Consider the following 21,495-nt stretch of genomic DNA (forward strand, 5'->3'; position numbering starts at 1 on the left):
GGCCCTCACTTTGAGTTGAGTTGGAAAATTGATTGAGGGATTTAAGAATCAAACTCAGCACTCTGAAGGGTTCTTTTGACTTCCTCGTAACATCTTCATTTCCTGTAATTGGAGGTTGCTGGGCTCAACTACACACCTGGGGCAGTAATTCCACTTACACAATCTCCCCAGCAGCACCCGGGAGGCTGCAGCTTCTCCTCAGTGCTAGCAGATGAAGGAGTGGTCCAAGATGTCAGGAAGGTCTTTACTCCGAGGACCCACAGTTCAATGGAAGGTTAGAACAGATAGTTCATGGAGCCTTGGGGGATGGGATAGCGAGACGAGAGGGCCCCAAAAGGACTGCTGGAGCCCCAGATGACATGTGAGAGTATAAACTGTTAAAGCTCTAGGTGAACAATGACTAGGAACCGTCATGACCACCGCTATCACCCCTGCCCACCCACTACTCACCGATCCTACCTCCAGTTTGGGAAGCACAGAGGAAGAGTAAGTAAATCATCTCCCCAAAGAAGGTGCTATGGATTGAATTCTGTCCCCTCCAAAAAAAATGTCCAAATCCTAATCCTCAGTTCCATGAGTATGATTCAATCTGGAAATAGGATCTTTGAAGGTGTTATTAGTTGGCATGAAGTCAACAGATTAGGGTTATAGCTCACCAGTATAGCTAGTGTCCTTATAAGGAGAGGAAATTTGGAGGCAGGCAAACAGAGAGAGAAGACAGCCACATGATGGAAGCAGAGCCACAAGCCAAAGAACACCATGGATTGCCAGCAATTCACCACCAGAATCTTACAGACTTCACAAGAAGCAGAGCTGTACCAACACCTTGATTGCAGACTTCTAGCCCCCAGAACCCTGATAGAATTCATTTCTGTTGTTTTAAGCCACCCAGTTTGTGGTGCTTTGTTCTAGCAGCCCCAGAAAGCTAACATGGCCCCAGGAAAGTAAGGAAACTAAGGCCTCTCCTGCTCATCTTCTCATTCTTATATCTTTTCATTCCGTACATAGAAAAAAGGAAAAACATGCACACCTTCTACTCTGTCTCTTTAAGGGTAAATTTTTTCCTAAGTCATTCTTTGCCAACATCAACCAGCCCAGGGCTTGTGTCTTCCTGACATGGCATGGCGTGTCCTCTTGCTCTTCGTCATCTGTCTGACTGGATGGTCCTGGGCCCATTGATGCCCATGCCCTTCCAAAAGTGGAGCTCAGCACCCCTGAGTGGCTGCACCACATTCTCTCTCACTTCGTTTTTAACGCTCACTTGAAGTCGTTTGATATTGGAAAGCAGTGGGGTAGTCAGGCCCCTCAATGGGAAAGGCATACAGGCATGGACATGGTGAGTGTAGATTCCCCTGCTATCCAGCCAATTCTGCCAACCCTGACACAAGGGATGTCAACTCAAGGAATTGGAGACCAGCAATGTAATTCTGTGGCCTGGCTGGCAGCAGGGACATCAACAGTGAGGACATGGACTTTTCTACAGCCATGACCCTATGGTACTCCCCTATCTTGAAATTTGTTGCCACAAAAGAATGCTTGGGTTTGGGGAGTGATGAGTCTTTGATACAGAACAGCATGATTGACACTGAATGAGTAAAGTTCTGTGTTATTGACAAGATGCCAGGTGGTTTCAATATATTTCAGAAAATTCCTGACTATACAATGCAAGTTATTTCTTTTACAGTTGATTTAAAATGATGCTTGTGGTTATTTCTGTGAAAAAAAAATCAGGATATCTGACGCTTGGTTAGGGAGATAATCTCCAGGCAAAACATTGCTGCTCTGGAGAAAATGATATTTAATTTACACACTTTTGAATTGCAGCACCTTTTCCAAAAACCTAAATCATTCTAGCAGTTTGAACTGCTGGAAAAGAATCTTGAAAGAACCACAAAAGAAGGCATTCCTTCTTAATTTATTTCTGTATTATACAAATTGTTGGTTCTCCCCTCTCAACTTTTTCAGTGAGGCAGGGCACACAAATACCTGTCTGGTAAAAATACCCAATATAGAAATGTGTCCAGCATCATGCTGGCAAAGGATATTAGAAGCAGCACAGAGAAGAGAGCAGCATATAACTCCAGGCACTCTCATTCCACACCATTATTTACTGTTTTGTGCTAGACATTGTCTGGGCACTAGGGTGAATTAGTCAACAGAACATACAAATCCTTAAGTATTACCCCCACCCCATTCTGTCAAGCTGCTACTCAGAATGTATCTACCTCAGACCACTCCCTTCCTTCCTTCTTTCATCCACACCTCCTCCCACACTGACTGATGGTCAGCTCTCAGTCCTATCAGCATTAGGTTGGAGGATGGGGAGTAAAACATAAATCTGTGTCTTGGAGGATCTCACAGTTTGGTGGACCAGACAGGCATGGAAACAAATGGCTATCACCCACGTGGAGGTATCAGAAGCACCCTGCATGATGGTTCCAGGTGGGCTATAAAGCATGGCATCCCTCTGGACATGAGACTTTCAATCCTGAGAACCTCATTCAGAGTATTAAGTGGGTGTCATGGCCACTGAGGGTGGACATGGTGGGCACCATACTGGGAGGCACTGCAATTCTCTCTTCCCTGTAAGTTCCTCTCAACCTCAGTCATCTTCAGTGCTCCACAATGACCTCCTCCATCCTTCTCCTCAGAGGTAGCTTCACTGCACCCAGAGACACTGGGGTTAAGAATGGCTGCCAGGCTGGCTGGTACACCAGGTCCTGCTCCTTTGGGTGCTGAAACACAGATTTGCTTCTCAGAACAGGAAATTCAGGATGCACCACTCACATCCCCAAGACCTCGGCTCTCTGTGGACAGGGTCTCATGTTCTGGTTAATTAAATGGGAACAACAATCCCTAATTTGTAAGGTTGTTCAGAGACCAGTTATGTGACATGAAACAAAATCTAACTTATGGAAGCCATGTTTGTGTTGCTATTGCTAAGTAGCTGTACAGAGAAGGAAACCACAGGTTGCTCCTGTTGTCCCTCATGGTCAGACCCTTCTAGTGGTCCTGGGTCCTGGACCGAGGCTCATGAGGAAGGGACTGAGTGAGGATGTTGACTGTCAGCCTCCTCAGCCAGCAGCCAGTCATTGACACATGGGAAGTGGCAATATATTAACACAACCTGCAAAATATGGACAGTCCATTGAGAGGTTTCATAGATGCAACCTGTTCCCTCCAGAGCTGGGTGGCAGGGCTGGTCCCTCAACTCTCAACACAGTCAGGGTACAGAAGTACTACTAAAAGTTGAACCACATCACATCATTTATTGACTTGGTGCTTTTCATAGGTTCTCTGCTATACTTAGAATAAAACCCAAATGCCTCATCATGGTCTAACAAAGCTCCTTATACACTGACATCTACAGAGCTCTCATATTTGAGCTCCCTCTACTCTCCTCCTCTCCCCAAGCTTTTTCTAAGGAAGCATTCATGGTTTGGTCCCACCCATGTGTTTAATTTCTCCATGGAACTCTCTACAATCTGGAATAATCCATAAAAGCAGTGCTTTTATTCATTGTCTTCACCACTGTATCCCTGTCACCCGACTCAACATCTAGCTCACAGCAGGCCAATTCATTTTTGGATTAATGAATACTGTTAGCATGTGAGTCACCCATGACTTCTCCCACTCCTCAAAGTCTACATGCAATCAATCATGTCTTGGAAGTTACATTTCTCAAATGCATGCGGCCCACCACCACTATTTGGATTCAGAACATACCACTTCTCAATCAGAAATTCCACAAGTTATTCCTAACTTGTTTCCCCATCTCAGTCTCACCAGCCCCTCCAACCCTCCTCCACAATGCTTTGAGAGGGATTTCTGTGAAAGATGCACATGAGTAACCACCTTAGGTCCTGTAATTGTGCCTCATCTCCTGCTATGGCCTCGGCATGGTAGACCAGTCCTCCCACGACCCACTGGTCCCCTGTGTACACGCCAGTCCTGCAAACTGCATGTCGTCCCTGCCTCCAGCCACGCTGAGCCTCGGGATGCACAGGCTTGTGAAAGCCTTGTCAAGATAAGATGGGACTGTCTCCTTAGCTTTTTAATAGGGAGAACCAAGCCAATGACCCCTAATGTCAGATAAAGATTTTTACATGCAGCATAAAGAAGGTGATCTTTTCAGAGGTACATAATGTAGCCCATATTATGAAGAATGAGGGTAATCAACTGTGAAATATCCAACATAAATGGAAAAGTTCAAGGTACAAAGGAAAATAAGTTATTCATGCATTTGAAGGATTCATTGTGCAAGAACTCTGCTAGCAAAAGATCAAAGTTTTATTATGATTATAGATATGCTGATATCCTTAATGGCTGAAAAAGTTCATCTTCATTCACACAATAGGCGTGAATGCCACATTCTACCAGTTAACATCTCTAATGATAAATGGGAACTCCTCAAGCTTAGAAGTTTCTGCACCTCAAAGGAATTTCTCAAAAAGGTAAAGAGGCCGCCAACTCAATGGGAAAAAATTTTTGGAAACCATGTATCTGACAAAAGACTGATATCTTGCATATATAAAGTAATCTTACAACTCAATGACGATAGTACAGACAGCCCAATTATAAAATGGGCAAAAGATATGAAAAGACAGTTCTCTGAAGAGGAAATACAAATGGCCAAGAAACACATGAAAAAATGTTCAGCTTCACTAGCTATTAGAGAGATGCAAATTAAGACCACAATGAGATACCATCTAACACCAATTAGAATGGCTGCCATTAAACAAACAGGAAACTACAAATGCTGGAGGGGATGTGGAGAAATTGGAACTCTTATTCATTGTTGGTGGGACTGTATAATGGTTCAGCCACTCTGGAAGTCAGTCTGGCAGTTCCTTAGAAAACTAGATATAGAGTTACCCTTCGATCCAGCGATTGCACTTCTCGGTATATACCCGGAAGATTGGAAAGCAGTGACACGAACAGATATCTGCACGCCAATGTTCATAGCAGCATTATTCACAATTGCCAAGAGATGGAAACAACCCAAATGTCCTTCAACAAATGAGTGGATAAATAAAATGTGGTATATACACATGATAGAATACTACACAGCAGTAAGAAGGAACGATCTCGTGAAACATATGACAACATGGATGAACCTTGAAGACATAATGCTGAGCGAAATAAGCCAGGCACAAAGAGAGAAATATTATATGCTACCACTAATGTGAACTTTGAAAAATGTAAAACAAATGGTTTATAATGTAGAATGTAGGGGAACTAGCAACAGAGAGCAATTAAGGAAGGGGACAATAATCCAAGAAGAACAGATAAGCTATTTAACGTTCTGGGGATGCCCAGGAATGACTATGGTCTGTTAATTTCTGATGGATATAGTAGGAACAAGTTCACAGAAATGTTGCTATATTAGGTAACTTTCTTGGGGTAAAGTAGGAACATGTTGGAAGTTAAGCAGTTATCTTAGGTTAGTTGTCTTTTTCTTACTCCCTTGTTATGGTCTCTTTGAAATGTTCTTTTATTGTATGCTTTTTTTGTTTTGTTTTGTTTTTTAATTTTTTTTTTCATACAGTTGATTTAAAAAAAAAAAAAAACAAGAAAAAAAATATGTACAGCCCCCTTGAGGAGCCTGTGGAGAATGTAGGGGTATTGGCCTACCCCACCTCGATGGTTGCTAACATGACCACAGACACAGGGGACTGGTGGTTTGATGGGTTGAGCCCTCTACCATAGGTTTTACCCTTGGGAAGACGGTTGCTGCAAAGGAGAGGCTAGGCCTCCCTATAATTCTGCCTAAGAGCCTCCTCCCGAATGCCTCTTTGTTGCTCAGATGTGGCCCTCTCTCTCTAGCTAAGCCAACTTGAAAGGTGAAATCACTGCCCTCCCCCCTACGTGGGATCAGACACCCAGGGGAGTGAATCTCCCTGGCAACGTGGAATATGACTCCCGGGGAGGAATGTAGACCTGGCATCGTGGGACAGAGAACATCTTCTTGACCAAAAGGGGGATGTGAAAGGAAATGAAATAAGCTTCAGTGGCAGAGAGATTCCAAAAGGAGCCGAGAAGTCACTCTGGTGGGCACTCTTATGCACAATATAGACAACCCTTTTTAGGTTCTAAAGAATTGGGGTAGCTGGTGGTAGATACCTGAAACTATCAAACTACAACCCAGAACCAATGAATCTCAAAGACAATTGTATAAAAATGTAGCTTATGAGGGGGGACAGTGGGATCGGGAAAGCCATAAGGACCACACTCCACTTTGTCTAGTTTATGGATGGATGAGTAGAAAAATAGGGGAAGGAAACAAACAAAGAAACAAACAGACAAAGGCACCCAGTGTTCTTTTTTACTATAATTGCCCTTTTTCACTTTAATTATTATTCTTGTTATTTTTGTGTGTGTGCTAATGAAGGTGTCAGGGATTGATTCAGGTGATGAATGTACAACTATGTAATGGTACTGTGAACCATCAAATGTACGATTTGTTTTGTATGACTGCATGGTATATGAATATATCTCAATAAAATGAAGATTAAAAAAAAAGTAAAAAAAAAAATTAAAAAAAATAAAATGGTGAGAAGTGGTTTTCTGTTGCTTATTTCTAGGATTCCTGAAGGGCAAAGAAAAGAAGACATGCAGTATTAATTTAAAATTCACTGCTTTTACATTTAAGACATGGCCTTTAGCATGGTTCACATTGATTCCCTCTTCATTCAGGTAAGACAAAGTGTAAATGGTGGTTCCAACATCTTCCAGGTAAACGACTTTTGGAATACACTCATGAATAAGCCTTAGCTCCACTAGCTATAGCTTAGGTGATAATATCACTGACCCCACAGGTTTGTTGTCAGGATTAAATTCTTGAAACAATGATGCACTAAACAGTGTTAGGTAACTTTATTAGAGCAAGAGAAGTATATCTATTAAACTAATAAATATTGAGACTACAGACATAACAAAGCCTATAGCATGCAGAATGTGCATGAGTTTATACTTAAGGTCATACTGATGGGAATGCATGTTGAGAGGCAGAGAATGAAGGCAGTTTTCTTTCATTTTTTCATTTCACAAATATTGACTAGGGTTTCTGGAATGGACTGTAGGGGCAGAAGAGTGATCGAGAAGATCCAGGGGTTTGCCTTGTGAGGCCCAAGTCACTTGAGTACCTTCTACAGCCTGAGACTGAATCTCAAGTTTAAAAAGGACCTTAAATGTCATCTTCCTTCTAGTTCTCGGAGATTTTTTTAAAAGCTCCAGAAATCATCACATTTTATGATGTGTGGCTCCTCCAGTAGATTCTAATGATTTATTTTATAATATATATATCATAAATATTATTCATATTTCTATTGTTACTACTTCAAGTGTCTCTAACCTGACAAGGGCTTTCTTTCCAGTGATGAACCAAATCGAGAGTGCACAAACTTTTTGTAAAACATCCTTTCTCATTTCTTGAAAGCACGTGGAAGAGCCGAGGCAGCGGGGGAAGACGGCGGCCGTTCCACACCGGGCGTGCACCGTGGAGCAGCTGCGAAGCCATCAGCCACACAAGTTTCTTCAGGACCTCAGTTCAGAGTCATGTCTTGCAGAACATAAATTGTTAGGAAACATTAAAAATGTGGCCAAAACCGCTAATAAGGACTATTTGATTGCAGCCTATAACCACCTTTTTTGAAAATAAGCATTTCAAATGTACTGAAAGTATACATGAAGTGTAAAAGCAGATGAAAAATGTGGCTATTAATGAAGACAAACCCAAAGAAACTAAGTCTGAAGAGTCTCTGGGTGAGAGTCCACCAAAATACACAAAATCTGTTCTTAAAAGGGGAGCTAAAACCAACTTTCCCAAAAAGAGAGATGTTGTTCACTGCTGGTACACAGGAGCACTACAGGATGGGACTGTTTTTGATATTAATATTCAAACCAGTTCAAAGAAGAAGAAAAATGCCAAGCCCTTGAGTTGTAAGGATGGACTAGGCAAAGTTGTCAGAGGATGGGATGAAGCACTCTTGACTATAATAAGTAAAGGAGACAAGGCTGGATTGGAGATTGAACCAGAATGGGACTTAGGAGAGAAAGGACAGCCTGATGTCAAGATTCCACCAAATGCAAAACTCATTTTTGAAGTGGAATTAGTGGATATTGATTGAAATCTCAATGCTTCAAACATAAAGACATCAGCAACGATAAAATTTCACCTTGAAGAAATTTATGTAACTAATTTAGAGCTGGTTGCTGTTCTGTGTAAGGGAAGAGTCAACTGGAAAACTCAAGAAGTTAAGTTAAACTTGTTTACTTGGTCCACAAATTTGGAGAAATGTATTCCTTATAAATCCCTAAAGTCTAAAATATTTTACTACACTGTATAAAACATCGGTTAAGGAGAATTGATTTTCCTTTTACCTCATATTATAAATTAAAAGGCTCAATACAATTTTTTTTTAAAAAAAAGCACATGGAAACAACATATAAGACCATCCTTTGAACAACTGACAATGGGTAAGTATTTTGTTGCTCTAAATTAATACTGCTGGATGAAATATGCAATTAACCTCCTTGAGTTTCCTTCAAAGACTAATTATTTTTAGGGGAAAACTGGGAACATTGAACTCCTTTTTGGGAGGTTACTAAAGCAAGAAAGACTCTCTCAGTGACATAACACTGTCTTCAACAAATGGGGCTGGGAGAATTGGATATCTATATTTAAAGAATGAAGGAGGACCCCTACCTCACTCCCTATATAATAATTAATTCAGCATGGATCAGAGATCTCAATATAAGAGACAGTACCATAAAACTCTTAGAAGATAATGTAGGGGAACATCTTCAAGACCTAGAATTTGGTGGTTGCTTCTTAGACCTTATACCTAAAGCACAAGCAACAAAAGAAAAAATAGATAGATGGGAATGCTTCAGAATTAAAAGCTTCCGCACCTCAAAGGAATTTGTTAAAAAGGTAAAGAGACAGCAAACTCAATGGGAGAAAATATTTGGAAACCATCTATTTGATAAGAGACTGATATATATATAAAGAAATCTTACAACTCAATGACATTAGTTCAAATAGCCCAATTAAAAAATGGGCAAAAGATATGAAAAGACATTTATCTGAAGAGGCAATACAAATGGCTAAAAAACACATAAAAAATGTTCTTTGTTAATTGTTAGGGAGATGCAAATCAAAACCACAATGAGATACCATGTCACACCAATAAGAATGGCTGCCATTAAACAAACAGGAAACTATAAATGCTGGAGAGGATGTGGAGAAATTGGAACTCTTATTCTTTGCTGGTGGGACTGTATAATGGTTCAACAACTCTGGAAGTCAGTTTGATGGTTCATCAGAAAACTGCATATTGAGTTACCCTTCGATACAGCAATTTCACTTCTCGGTATTTGCCCAGAGGACTTGAAAGCAGTGACACGAACAGATATTTGCACACTGATGTTCATAGCAGCATTGTTAACAATTGCCAAGAGATGGAAGCAACCTAAATGTTCTACATCAAAGGAGTGGATAAATAAACTGGTACATACATATGATGGAATACTATGCAGCAGTGAGAAGGAACAACGTTGTGAAGCATATGACAACAAGGATGAACTTTGAGGACATAAAGTCAAGTGACATAAGTCAGATAAAAAAGGAGAGATATTGTATGATACCACTAATGTGAACTCTGAAAAACATAAAACAAGTGTCTCATATTGTCGAATATAGGGGACCTAGAGATAGACAGTAGCTAGGGAAGGGGGAATGATAATCTAATGAGAACAGATAAGATTGAGGGTAATCTTAATGATATGGGAATGCTCAGGAATGACTATGGTTCAATAATTTTCTTGAGGTATGGTAAGAGCGTATTGGAAGCAATGTAATTTTAGGATACTTGTTTTTCTTATTCCTTTGTTTTGTCTGAAAATTTTTTTAATTTTTTTATAAATAAAGTTTTAACAAAAAAAGGATCTCTCTGTAGAGTTGCATTAGGCAATTTTGTTCCAATTTACTTGTTTGTTATCTATTAGGAATCAAATCTTATTCCATCTGAACTTAAATTTTCAAAGCATGTGTTTATGGCTATGATGGAATAGTTTGTAGTAGACCACAGAGAACAAACAAAAAGCCAGATGATACAAATTTCAAGGTCCATTTGAAGACGCCAGATATGAGAAGGTGGGCTTGCTGTGGTAAAACAGGCTTCCTGAAAGCTGTTTACCCCAGAATCTGTTGGCTGTGAGCATGAAGCACAATGAGGAGCTGCACAGATAGTGACTGCTAAGTACGAGAGAAAATAGTTAGATGGAGAGAAACACTGGAATCTGGGGCCACCAATGGAATCCAAAAGGATGGGCTAAGATCCCAGAGAAGACAAAATGACAGTATTGGCTTTCCCTTTAAAACATTTCCTGACTAAGATGCACAGAGGAAAAGGCTTAAAAACAGTTGGAAAATGGAAGAAAAGTAAAGTGGAGTTTTCAGCCATTTTATTATCTTGATAATACAACAATTAGAATTTAGGACCTTCTTGGAGTGGCCTTGGAACTTCTGAGGATTATTCCCTACAAAGTAAGAGTACCAGAGCCTGATGGAGACTTAGCAAGACCTCAAATGAGCTCAAGTCCCACTCAGACCTCCAGAGAGAGGAGGAAACAAGACCTTAAGCCTCTAACAATGTTTATACACAATCAAAATCACCAGGCATAACAAGAAACAGGACCAAGCAATAAAGCAATGATAAAAACAGAACCAAAGATGACCCAGACATTGCACTTATGATTAATGGATAATGATTAATATGTGAGAGAAAATTGTTAGCAGGATGGAGAATTTCAGCAGACAGCTGAAATCTATTAGAAAGAATCAGATTAAAATTTGAGAATTAAAAAATGTTGCACATGCCACAACATGGATAAACCTTGAAGACATCATATTGAGTGAAGTAAGCAAGACACAAAGAGACAAATATTTTATAATCTCACTGATTTGAAACAATTAGAATAAGCAAACTCAGAGTCAGAATCTGGAATATAGGATACTGGGAGATGGGGTGGGGATAGGGAATGGGAAATAAAGACTTAAAACGTACAAGGTTCCTATTTGTAACAATGGAAACGTTTTGGTGATGGATGGTGGTAATGGTAGGACAACTTTGTGAATGTAATAACAGCACTGAAATACAGATCTTAATATGGTTAAAACGGGAAATATTAGGTTGTGTTTATGGTAATGGAATAAATTTCTTTAAATCCATAGAACTACACAAATAGTGAACCCTAAGTTGAACCATGGAGTATAGTTAATGGTACAATTATAAGAATGTGTTTTCATCAATTGTAGCAAATGTTCCACACCAATGCAAGGTGGTGGTTGTGGTGTGGTGTATGGGAATCCTGTATTTTATGCATGATTGCTCTGTAAACCAACAAATTTTCTAATAAAAATTTAATTAGAAATGCTGCAACTGAAATCAAGAATTTAAATAACAGATAATTGGACCCAGGAAATTGATTCAGTAGGCTGAAAGTCATGTCAGAAGCTTCTCCTCAGACTGAAGCATGAGAGCCAAAGTATGGAAGAAAACAGAACAGGCACCGAAGACCAATGGAACATGGTTAAAAAGTTTAACATTCATGTGACTGGAGTATTAGAAGGTCAAGAAAGAGAGAATGAATGGTACAAAGCAATATTTTTAAGAAATAGTGGTCAACGGTTTTTAAAAATGGATAAAGGGTATCTAGCTACAGATACAAAAGTGTCCATGAATCTCAAGCAGGATAAATGCAAAGGAAACCCTTGGTGCTGCCCTCTTCAACACCTTTGTAAAGATAGACTTTCCTGAACTTAGATACCTTCAGAAAAGTTCTGTAACGCAATGGACCCTCCTCTAGTAATAATCAACCTTTTTGGAATGGAACTGACCTCCCTCTCCTCCTGGCTTTTGGTTATAGCTCTGAACAACTGCTGCTTTATTTACATATTAATTGGAGAAATGAATGCTAGGCTTTCCTCTCAAGAAGATTGGAGTTAGAATCCATGCTTTGCAACCTTGGTGTGCTTCAGCTCAGTCGACACAGATCAGTGGAGAATGACAGTACCTTCTCCACAATAATAGTGCAAAGAGTAAATGAGATGAGATTGACAGAATCTGGTTTCTTCTTTCCTTTTCCAAAAAGTTTCTTACTGTTAATATTCTCAAAAATAAATTCACAAGTTCCCCCTGTATGCACCTTACATATTCCTGAAATAACCCATGTATAATTTCTATGAGGAATTGTTCATGTTTATATATTTTATAATGACTAACAAGAGAGGATGCCATAAATGTTTTATAAAAGAAGCTTTTCCACTAACCCTTCTGAACTGTTTCTAATCCCCTCAATAACTAGAAAAGCATTATCAGTTCCAGAATTAACAAGATAATCAAAATCCTTCTTTGAAACAATACACTGAAACACAATTTCCTTTTCCTTTAGCTGGAGGAGTTTCTGAAACAGAATCTTCAGCATTAATAATATCAAGAAAGAAGCAAAAAGAAGGGGAGAAATAAACAGGAGAGGAGAAAAAAGAAAAAAGAAAAATTGTAATTGTTTTCCCTGTTTCATTGATTGATAAATGGCTATTTGGAGAAAAGTCAGAATTTTATCAGGCTTTAGCTTTATGATCAAAACTGAAATAAAAATCTATATCATTAAATCTTGTACACATCTCTCAATTGTGCTCTTATCCCCATAACATATTCTTTAATCTGGTTGTTTTAATCTTTCTCATATATTTTTTTCTGTTGCCAACTTAATCCCCAAACCCACTTACACAGCCAGTTTTCCACTATTTTCATTTTTTAGTAGGCCCACATTTCACTTTTAAGCATTTTACATTCTTTTCAAACTGTGTAGCATGCTTGTACTAGATACAGGAGGTCTGCGGAATGGATTCAACAATGTGTGAGGCAACCGTTTGTCATTTTGACTTCAAGCAATGTGTTCTGAGTACAGAGGTTCAAGACACTCATCCTTCAAGGAGCAGCTGGACGCCCCGATTTCACTGCCCTTCCCAGCTGAAGGCCAGCTGGGAATCTCCCTTCTCTGGATTGCTCAGCCCTGAATCTAACTCATTCTGGTTCTCCACCCAGTGCACCCCGATGGTTGGTGTGTGGATTTTTTTCCCCAGAGGAAGGGAGTAGGCCTTCATTCATTTCTGTCTTATCAACACCCAGCTGCAAAATTCACCCACATAGAGAATAAGAATTAAATATTCACATATGTATGCATATGTATACACTTCAAACAGACCTTCACTATGTGCTATACTTTGTTTCAGTGAAGCAGGTTAGTAGTATGTTATCTCTTCCTCATGAAATTAGATACTGGAACTGCAAGGACAACCTCAGCTCTGCTGAGAATTTAATACAAACATGTCACTCTTTCCACAGTAAAGTGCTTTTTTAAAAAATTTTTCATCTTGCCCACTGTCACCTGGCTGGTTGTTTCAATTTGTTAAAATAATAGGAAACCAACATGTACTGGTCTACCCTCTCAATACAGAAGAAATATATTCTAGATAGAAAAACAATTGGGCTAGATGAGTGGTCAAGATATTCACAGTATAGTTTTTTAATGAGGGGTTAATAGAAAAACTTTCCATCCAATCCTTGTTGTTAAATTGTCGATAAATTGTGGCACTGGCTGGGGATGCAGATGTATGATGCAGAAGATCATTTGCTTTTATTTGGTGATAGAGGTCTTACAATGCCTCAGGACATTTGATTAAGATCATTCCTTGCCACATGATGGGGGGATCAGCATAAATGATGTAAAATCTCTAATTAAGCAGCAATTTTATGTCATTTTGTAGGCTTTTCTCTTTAAAAGACAAAAAGGGGGTTCTGGCTAGAGATTTGAATTAATCTCATGAAACATGACCTACAAGTAGCTCAGATGAAATGGGTTTTTTTACTTCCCTGACACCAGGATCTGCTTTGAACAAACCCAGAAATGACACCCTGTCTCCTCACCTCACCTTATGCCCAGCAAGCCCAGAGTGAGGACAGGCTGTAACCTACCCTCTAAATTGTACTTCAGTCCCTCATCCCCTGTTAATGGTTAATTTCATGTGTCATTTGTCTAGGTTATTGTCCAGTTGTTTGGTCAAGCAAGCATTGGCCTGATTGTTACCATGAGGGGTATTTCTTGGATGAATTTGCCTCTATAATCAGTTGATTGCATCTACAGCAGATTGCATCTACAATCAACAAAAGAGACCTTTCTTAGGAGTGTGGGGAATCTCCTCATCCAATCATTTGGAGGTCTTAAAAGTCAGAACTAAGGATTTCAGACATCAAAAGGAAAAATTTCTGCCTCAACTTCTGTCAGCCAATTTCCCCTGGGGAATTTGGAATCAACTTCAGCATCACTTTTTTTTTTATTTAATTTAATTTTTTTTTATTTTGAAATAAATTCAAAGTTATAGGAACTGTTGCAAAAACAATACAAACCCCATACACAGAACTCCAGCATACCCTGACCCCCTTCCCTGATACCCCAATCCACCAGCTTTAACATGCTGTCACACTGCTATTTCATTCCCTCCCTCCCTCCCTCCCTATCCATCATCCATCATCTATTTCAGCATCACTTTTATTGGATTTTCCAGCTTGAGGCTTAATCTACAGAATTCAGACTTGTCAGACGTCAGAATCACCTTCTCCAGAACTTCCAGTTTACTGCCTGCTTTATGGTATTTGGACTTATGTGTGTATATGTATATACATATGTACATTTACACAAACACACACATACACACACATACATAAAACCAGTTGTTTCTGTTTCTATGGAGAACCCCAATATCCCCTAACTGGCTCACACACCCTGTAACTGTGCCTTGAATGGATGACCGCTCCTCGAGACTCTATCGGCAAATTCTTTTCATTGGTCACGCTTCAGACTGAGACGCCATCGTCAGGGAAGCCCACTCTTCCCTCTGCCTGCTTTTGCTTCACTCTGTGCCTACTCATAGCACACTATTGTCCACTGGGTGACTGTCAGTTTCTTAGCCACCTCCTCTACATCCTGTGATTTCCCCTGGGAAATTGTTCCATTGATTCCAATAGCAAAGGTTAATTCTGGGCACAAAGTTAATCTCAAAGTTATAAGTGTTCACAAAATCCCTGAATGTGCAACTGCAAGAACCTGTTCCTGAAATAATTTTGTAACTATATATTGACAGAAACACATTTAATTTTCAGCAGTAGACATAAATCAGTGTTAGACATGAAGGTGCTAAATAAAGTGTCTTGAAACAAAGGTTAAAAAATGAAACTCCACATTAACAAACAAATAAATTAGTAAGTGATTACTTTTTTTTTCTGCAATCAGCTGACTAACTGCTTATCAGGAAAAGGGCATATTACGTTTATAGTTTATTTTACTACAGAGCTATCTGCAATTCATTGGTTGTGTAAGGTGAAGATTCTTTTGTTCCTTTTACCTTTTGGGTAGTGCCCCGTCTCCAGTTTATGGATAACACGGGGATTTTTTAACTAAATTCTAAATAAATAATTATTTTACCCCTATATAAAACACATATCTTCAGAGAAAAAATGAACACTTTTAAAATTTGGCAATGACAGGAAATAATTTTTCTACTAACTTTGGAGAGGTTGTTTGCATCCACAGAATGCTGTAAGGAAAAGAAGGTATGTAAATCAGCATTTTGGCAATCCCCAACACACTGCCTCACATGCAGCTGTGAGCACAAGGTTGGCCCCAGTTTGCAGGAATTCCTGGCATCGCCTGTGTCCACAGATGCACTTGTTTGCTCTTGGAATGCTCTTACCCAATGCAGGGAAGCCACCACTCCCTGCAGCAGGTCACGGGACTTTCCAAAGGAAAGGATCCAACATTAAGATGCTTTCTTCATAGCTAAGCAGTTTCTTAACAGGGAAAGGTGGTTGTCAATTACTTAGCATCCGCCTCTACATCCTATGATGTTTTACATTGAAAACAGTTACTGCTGTAGCTCAATTTGCTTGTAAGTCTGTGGAAATACTCCACTAAGTGAAGTACTATACTTTATTACATACATTCCTCTCTAAGAAAATGCAATTTACTTCCTCACAGAGTTAAAATTAAAGACAGAAATATAATCTGGGTGGGTAACTGCAGATCCTTTCCTAAGAAACACCAAAAGTATACTGAATCTTGAAAATAGGAACTAAAGTAAAAAAAGCTGTCATTTATATTCACTCTCAGCATTTCTAAAGTCAAATATAACCAATGACTATAAAATTCACATAATCCCATCTGAAAATCTGAGAGCTGTAAATACATGTGCAGAAGGTGGCAGAAGGGGAATATTTCCTAATCGTTAGATTGATGTTCTCACTGCTCCTGTCCCACACTCTACTTCTTCGTTTAAACCATTTTCAGTGTTTAAACTATCAAGAACAGATTTAAGAACTCAATTGTAAGTTTTATGGTAAATCACAAATGGAAATCCAGAATGAGACTGTAAGCAAGAATGGAGGTAAAGTCCATCAGATCAGAAAATAAAGTAGCTTCTTACCATGTTTATTGATGACACAGGCCCAATGCTGTTTACATAAATGTCAACATCAATTACGGTCGGTTTTACTGTGGAGAAAAATACATGTATGTTAATAATCTGTGCCAGGGAGAAAGAGAGAGAGGAGAACAATACTGAACTTCTTGATGACACACACTGATACCGCAAGGCTACGTTTGAAAGGGGTAGATTTTGGGAGGACTTCTCTTGTACTTATAATTCAAACAGTGCCCATCTAACTTTTTAAAATTCTCAGTGGGAGGACAGTCTTACTTGCACTTAATAAAAGTTCTGGGGGAACAGCACACTAGTGCACTGTAATTTGTTAGTTATCAATGACTAAAAAGATATTCTGCAGAATTAGTTACACTATTATATGGCAGAGATACGAGATAAAGTGTGACATGCTATAGTAATTGAATGTCAAAGTTTCACTATAAAATCAAACACAAGTGACTATCAGTATCATCTAGCAATGTGCTCTTGCCATTTATCCATTACATGAATTTCTACCGATTGTTCCAAAACAGAGGAACTCAAAGCAAGAATCTAGATAGGAGGGGCTTCCAGAGAAGACGGCACAGTAGGGAGCTCCAGGAATCAGTCCTTCCACCAAAACAACTATTAAACAACTAAGAACTGTCGGAAACAGCTGTTTTGAAATTGCAGAGGCCAGAAAAGCACTATGCTGCAAATGGGGAAGAGCAAGAGCAGGAGGAAGACAATTTCTGGTAAAGAACTGTAAATTGCTCTTTTGGAGTGGCAGCTATCTGTGCACATCCCCCACTTTTGTGGCAGGCTGACAATGGGGTCCAGTCCCTGGCTAGCTGCTGGTGACAGAAAAGGAAATGAAAATCCTCTCCTCCAAGAACAGGGCAGGCACAGCCGATCACTGATCACAGTTTTTATTAACAAGTTTGGATCACTGGGAACCAACTCTGAAAACAAATAATGTTTCAAACTGCTGACAAAGGCAGCAGAAGCCATTGCTTTAACCCTGCCAGACAGAAGCAGATCCAGCACTTCTTCAGGGCTGCAGGGGACAGTTAGCTGACGGGCTGCATTTGCTGTGCAGGATAAGAAAGATCAGCTTTGAGTTGCTGTGAGAGCAGCTTTTGGAGCTCTCTCTGATGCCCTCCTCAGAACTGTTGAGCTGGTCTGCACCCTCTTTATGGGTCCCTGGCCCTGCTTTGGCTGGAAAAGACTGGCTTGGGAAAGTCCTCTCCAGTGTGAGCCTCCTCACAGAATTCACCCTCCAGGCAAAAGCATCTTGAGACAACAAAAGGAGTATAAAAAATCTATAGAGGCTGACAATCTGGGACAAAGTCCTGCTGCCTTCCAACACATGCAGGAGGGAGGACTGTCTCCTGGGAAACAAAGAGAACAGCAAGACTCCTGTAAACAGGGGAACTCCAAAATAACTAACAAGCAAAAGCCCAGGAAAAACCAGAGGCTGGAAAGACAGGGGAAACCCTGCACACTGCATTCTCCTTTGGCAGGCCTTCCTGATAGGAAGACTGTAGCTCAAGAAGATCTCTGTCTTATCAACAGCTGGTTAGAAAACCGGGAAATAGACATACCAGGGAGTAAGTCCCATAGTTCACATTTTAAAATATTACAATGTAGAGCGTTCAACAAAAGAGTGCAAGACAAACAAAGAAACAGGAAGAGGATAAAAATACAGAAAACACCAACAAAAAAAATGAGAGTGTGGACACACCAAACAAAGCCTTTAAGAAAATGACCTTAAATATGCTGAAGGAGATGAAGGAAAATACAGAGAAAGAATTAAAGGATATCAGGAAAACAATGAATGAACAATATGAGCATCTAAGTAAAGAGATAAATTTCATTAAGGAACCAAACCAAACTGCTAGAGTTCAAGGCCACAATAGCTTAAATGAAAAATGCCCAGGAGGGTTTCAAGAGCATATTGGAGCTGGCAGAAGAAAGAATCAGTGAACTTGAAAACAAGACACTTGAAATGAGTCAGGCTGAGGAGCAGAGAGAAAAAAGAAATGTTGAAAGTGAAGATAGCCTAAGACAGCTATGGGACACCATCAAGTGCACCAGTGTATGTGTTATGGGAGTCCCAGAAGGAGAAGAAAGAGAGAAAAGGGCAGATGGAGTAGTCAAAGAAATAATGACAGAGAACTTTCCAAATTCAGCAAAAGGCAGGAATATACACATCCAAGAAGATCAGAGAATTATCAAGAAGGATAAACATGATGAAAAATTCACCCCATCAAATAGTGATTACACTATTAAACACAAATGGCAAGGAGAGAGTTCTAAAAGCTACAAGAGTAAAGCAACATGCTATATACAAGGGAGTCCCAATTAGATTTTGTGCCAATTTATCTCAGAAGCCATGGAGGCAAGAAAGCAGTGGGTTGAAATATTTTAAAGTGCTGAAAGAAAACATCTGCCAGTGAAGAACTTTATACCTGGCAATATTTTCTTTCAAAAATCTGGGAGAAATTAAGACATACTCAGATAAACAAAAGCTGAGGGAGTTCATCACCATTAGACTGGCCCTACAAGTAATGCTAAAGGGAGTTCTTCAGACTGAAAGAAAGGGCACTAGACAGTGGTTCAAAGCAGCATAAAGAAATAAAACCTGTGGTAAAAATAACCAATTGGCGAATTATAAATGCCACCATTGTTACATTATATTGTTTGGTATGTAACGCCACCTTTTACTTCCTACAGGAGCTAAAATGCAAATACATAAAAATTAATGAAAAACCTATGTTTTTGGACATACAATGTACAAAGATATATGTAGTAACAAGCACAAAAAATGGTGGGGGCACAGAGGGATATAAGAAAACTATATGTGCATGCTATTGAAGTTAAGTTGGTATCAAACCAAATATGACTGCTACATATTTAGGATGTTACATTTTAATTCCATGGTAACCATAGGGAAATTAGATGAAAAATTTATCCAGATAGAAGTGAGAAAGCGCTCAACATGGTAAAACACAAAAAAGCAAATAAATATAAAAGTATGCATTAACAGAGGTGAAGGACAAAAAAGATATAAGACTTACAGAGGCTAATCAGCAAAATGGCAGGAAAAAAAGTCCTGTATTATCAGTAATGACTTTAAATATAAATGGATTAAACTCTCCAGTCAAAAAGCAGAGAGTGGCAGAATGGATGAAAAGCCCTGACCCAACTATATGCTTTCTGCAAGAGAGCCCTTAAAGTTAAATATGCAAGTAGGATGAGAGATAAAGGATGGAAAAATATATATACCATGCAAGTGATAACCAAAAGACAGTGAGTGGGTTGGCTCTCCTAAAGTCAGATAAAATAGACTTTAAGTCAAAAACAGTTACAAGGGACACAGATAGTCATTATATGCTATTAAAGGGGACAATTCAATAAGAAGATGTAATCATTAAAAAAATAAGCAGCTAACACCAGAGCCCCAAAATATATGAAGCAAATACTGATAGATTTGAAGTATTTCTAATATTGAAGTATTTGAAATACTGATAGTTCTACATTATAGTGGGAGACTTTAACACACCACTCTCAATAATAGATAGAACGTATAGTCAGAAGGTCAATGAATGATACACTAGACCTAACAGGCATATGTAGGACACTGCACCCAACAAAAACAGAATACACATCCTTCTCCAGTGCGCACAGATAATTCTCCAGAATAGACCATATCTTAAGTCACAAAACCAGTCTTAATAAATTCAAAAATACTGAAATCATACAATGTATATTCTCCAACACAACAAATGAAGCTAGAAATCAATAACAGAGGGAGAAGGGGAAAATTCACAAATATGTGGAAATTAAACAACATACCATTAAGCAATCAGTGGATTATAGAGAAAATCAGAAGCAACATTGGGAAATATCTTGAGTCGAATGAAAATGACAGGCAGTGCTGAGAGGCAAATTTATACCTCTAAATGTGCTTACATTAAAAAAGAAGAAATATTTCAAATCAAAGACCTAACTTCAAAACTGGAAGATCTAGAGCAAAGAGAACAAACTAAACCCAATGTGAGCAGAAGGAAGAAAATCACAAAGATTAGATTAGAAATAAATGAAATTGAGAACTAAAAAAAAAAGAGAGAGAGAGAGAGAGATTGAGCAATACCAAACCTTTAACTGGAATGTTAAAGTAAGAAATAGAGAGGATGGAAATAACGAAAATCAGAAATGAAGAAGGGACATTACTACCAACCCTGCTGAAATAAAAAGAACTGTAAGAGGATACTATGAACAACTGTATGACAATAAATTCAATAAACTAGATGAATGGACAAATTCTTAGAAACACACAAACTACCTACATTAATTTAAGAAGAAACAGAAGATTTCAACAAACCAATTACTAATAAAGAGATTGAATTAGTAATCAAAAAACTCTCAACAAAGAAAGGCCCAGGACCAGATGGTTACACTGAGGAATTCTACCAAATAGTCAAAGAAGACTTAACTCCAATTCTGCTCAAAGTCTTCCAAAATATAAAAGTGGAGGAAACCCTCCTTAACATATTCTGAGGCCAACATCACCCACATACCAAAGCCAGCTAAAGATACCACAAGAAAAGAAAACTACAAATCACTATCTCTTATGAAGATAGATACAAAAATCATCAGCAAAATACTAGCAAACCAAATCCAGCAACATATTGAAATAATGATACAGCATAATCAAATGGGATTGATCCCTTGTATGCAAGTTTGGTTCAACATAAGAAAATCAAACAATGTAATACACCACATTAACAATGAAGGAAAAACCCACACGATCATCTCAATTGAGGCAGAAAAGAAATCTGACAAAATCCAGCACCCTTCTTGATAAAAACACTTAGGCCAATAGGAATAGAAATAAACTTCCTCAACATGATAAAAAGCATACATGAAAAGCCTACAGCTAACATCCCACTTAATGGTAAAACACTGAA

At 38.9% G+C, this 21,495-nt stretch overlaps 1 protein-coding gene across 1 annotated transcript in view; it reads right to left on the bottom strand.

Moving 5' to 3' along the window:
- GABRG3 (gamma-aminobutyric acid type A receptor subunit gamma3) overlaps window positions 1-21,495 on the bottom strand; it is an 805,263-nt gene that overhangs the window by 739,791 nt on the left and 43,977 nt on the right. The window contains exon 3 of the mRNA XM_037832811.1: window positions 16,547-16,614. Coding sequence (XP_037688739.1) covers window positions 16,547-16,614 — 68 coding nt within the window. The remainder of the gene's footprint in view (window positions 1-16,546; window positions 16,615-21,495) is intronic.

The sequence above is a fragment of the Choloepus didactylus genome, chromosome 4 (assembly GCF_015220235.1).
Source record: "Choloepus didactylus isolate mChoDid1 chromosome 4, mChoDid1.pri, whole genome shotgun sequence".
NCBI classification, from domain to species: Eukaryota; Metazoa; Chordata; class Mammalia; order Pilosa; family Megalonychidae; genus Choloepus; species Choloepus didactylus.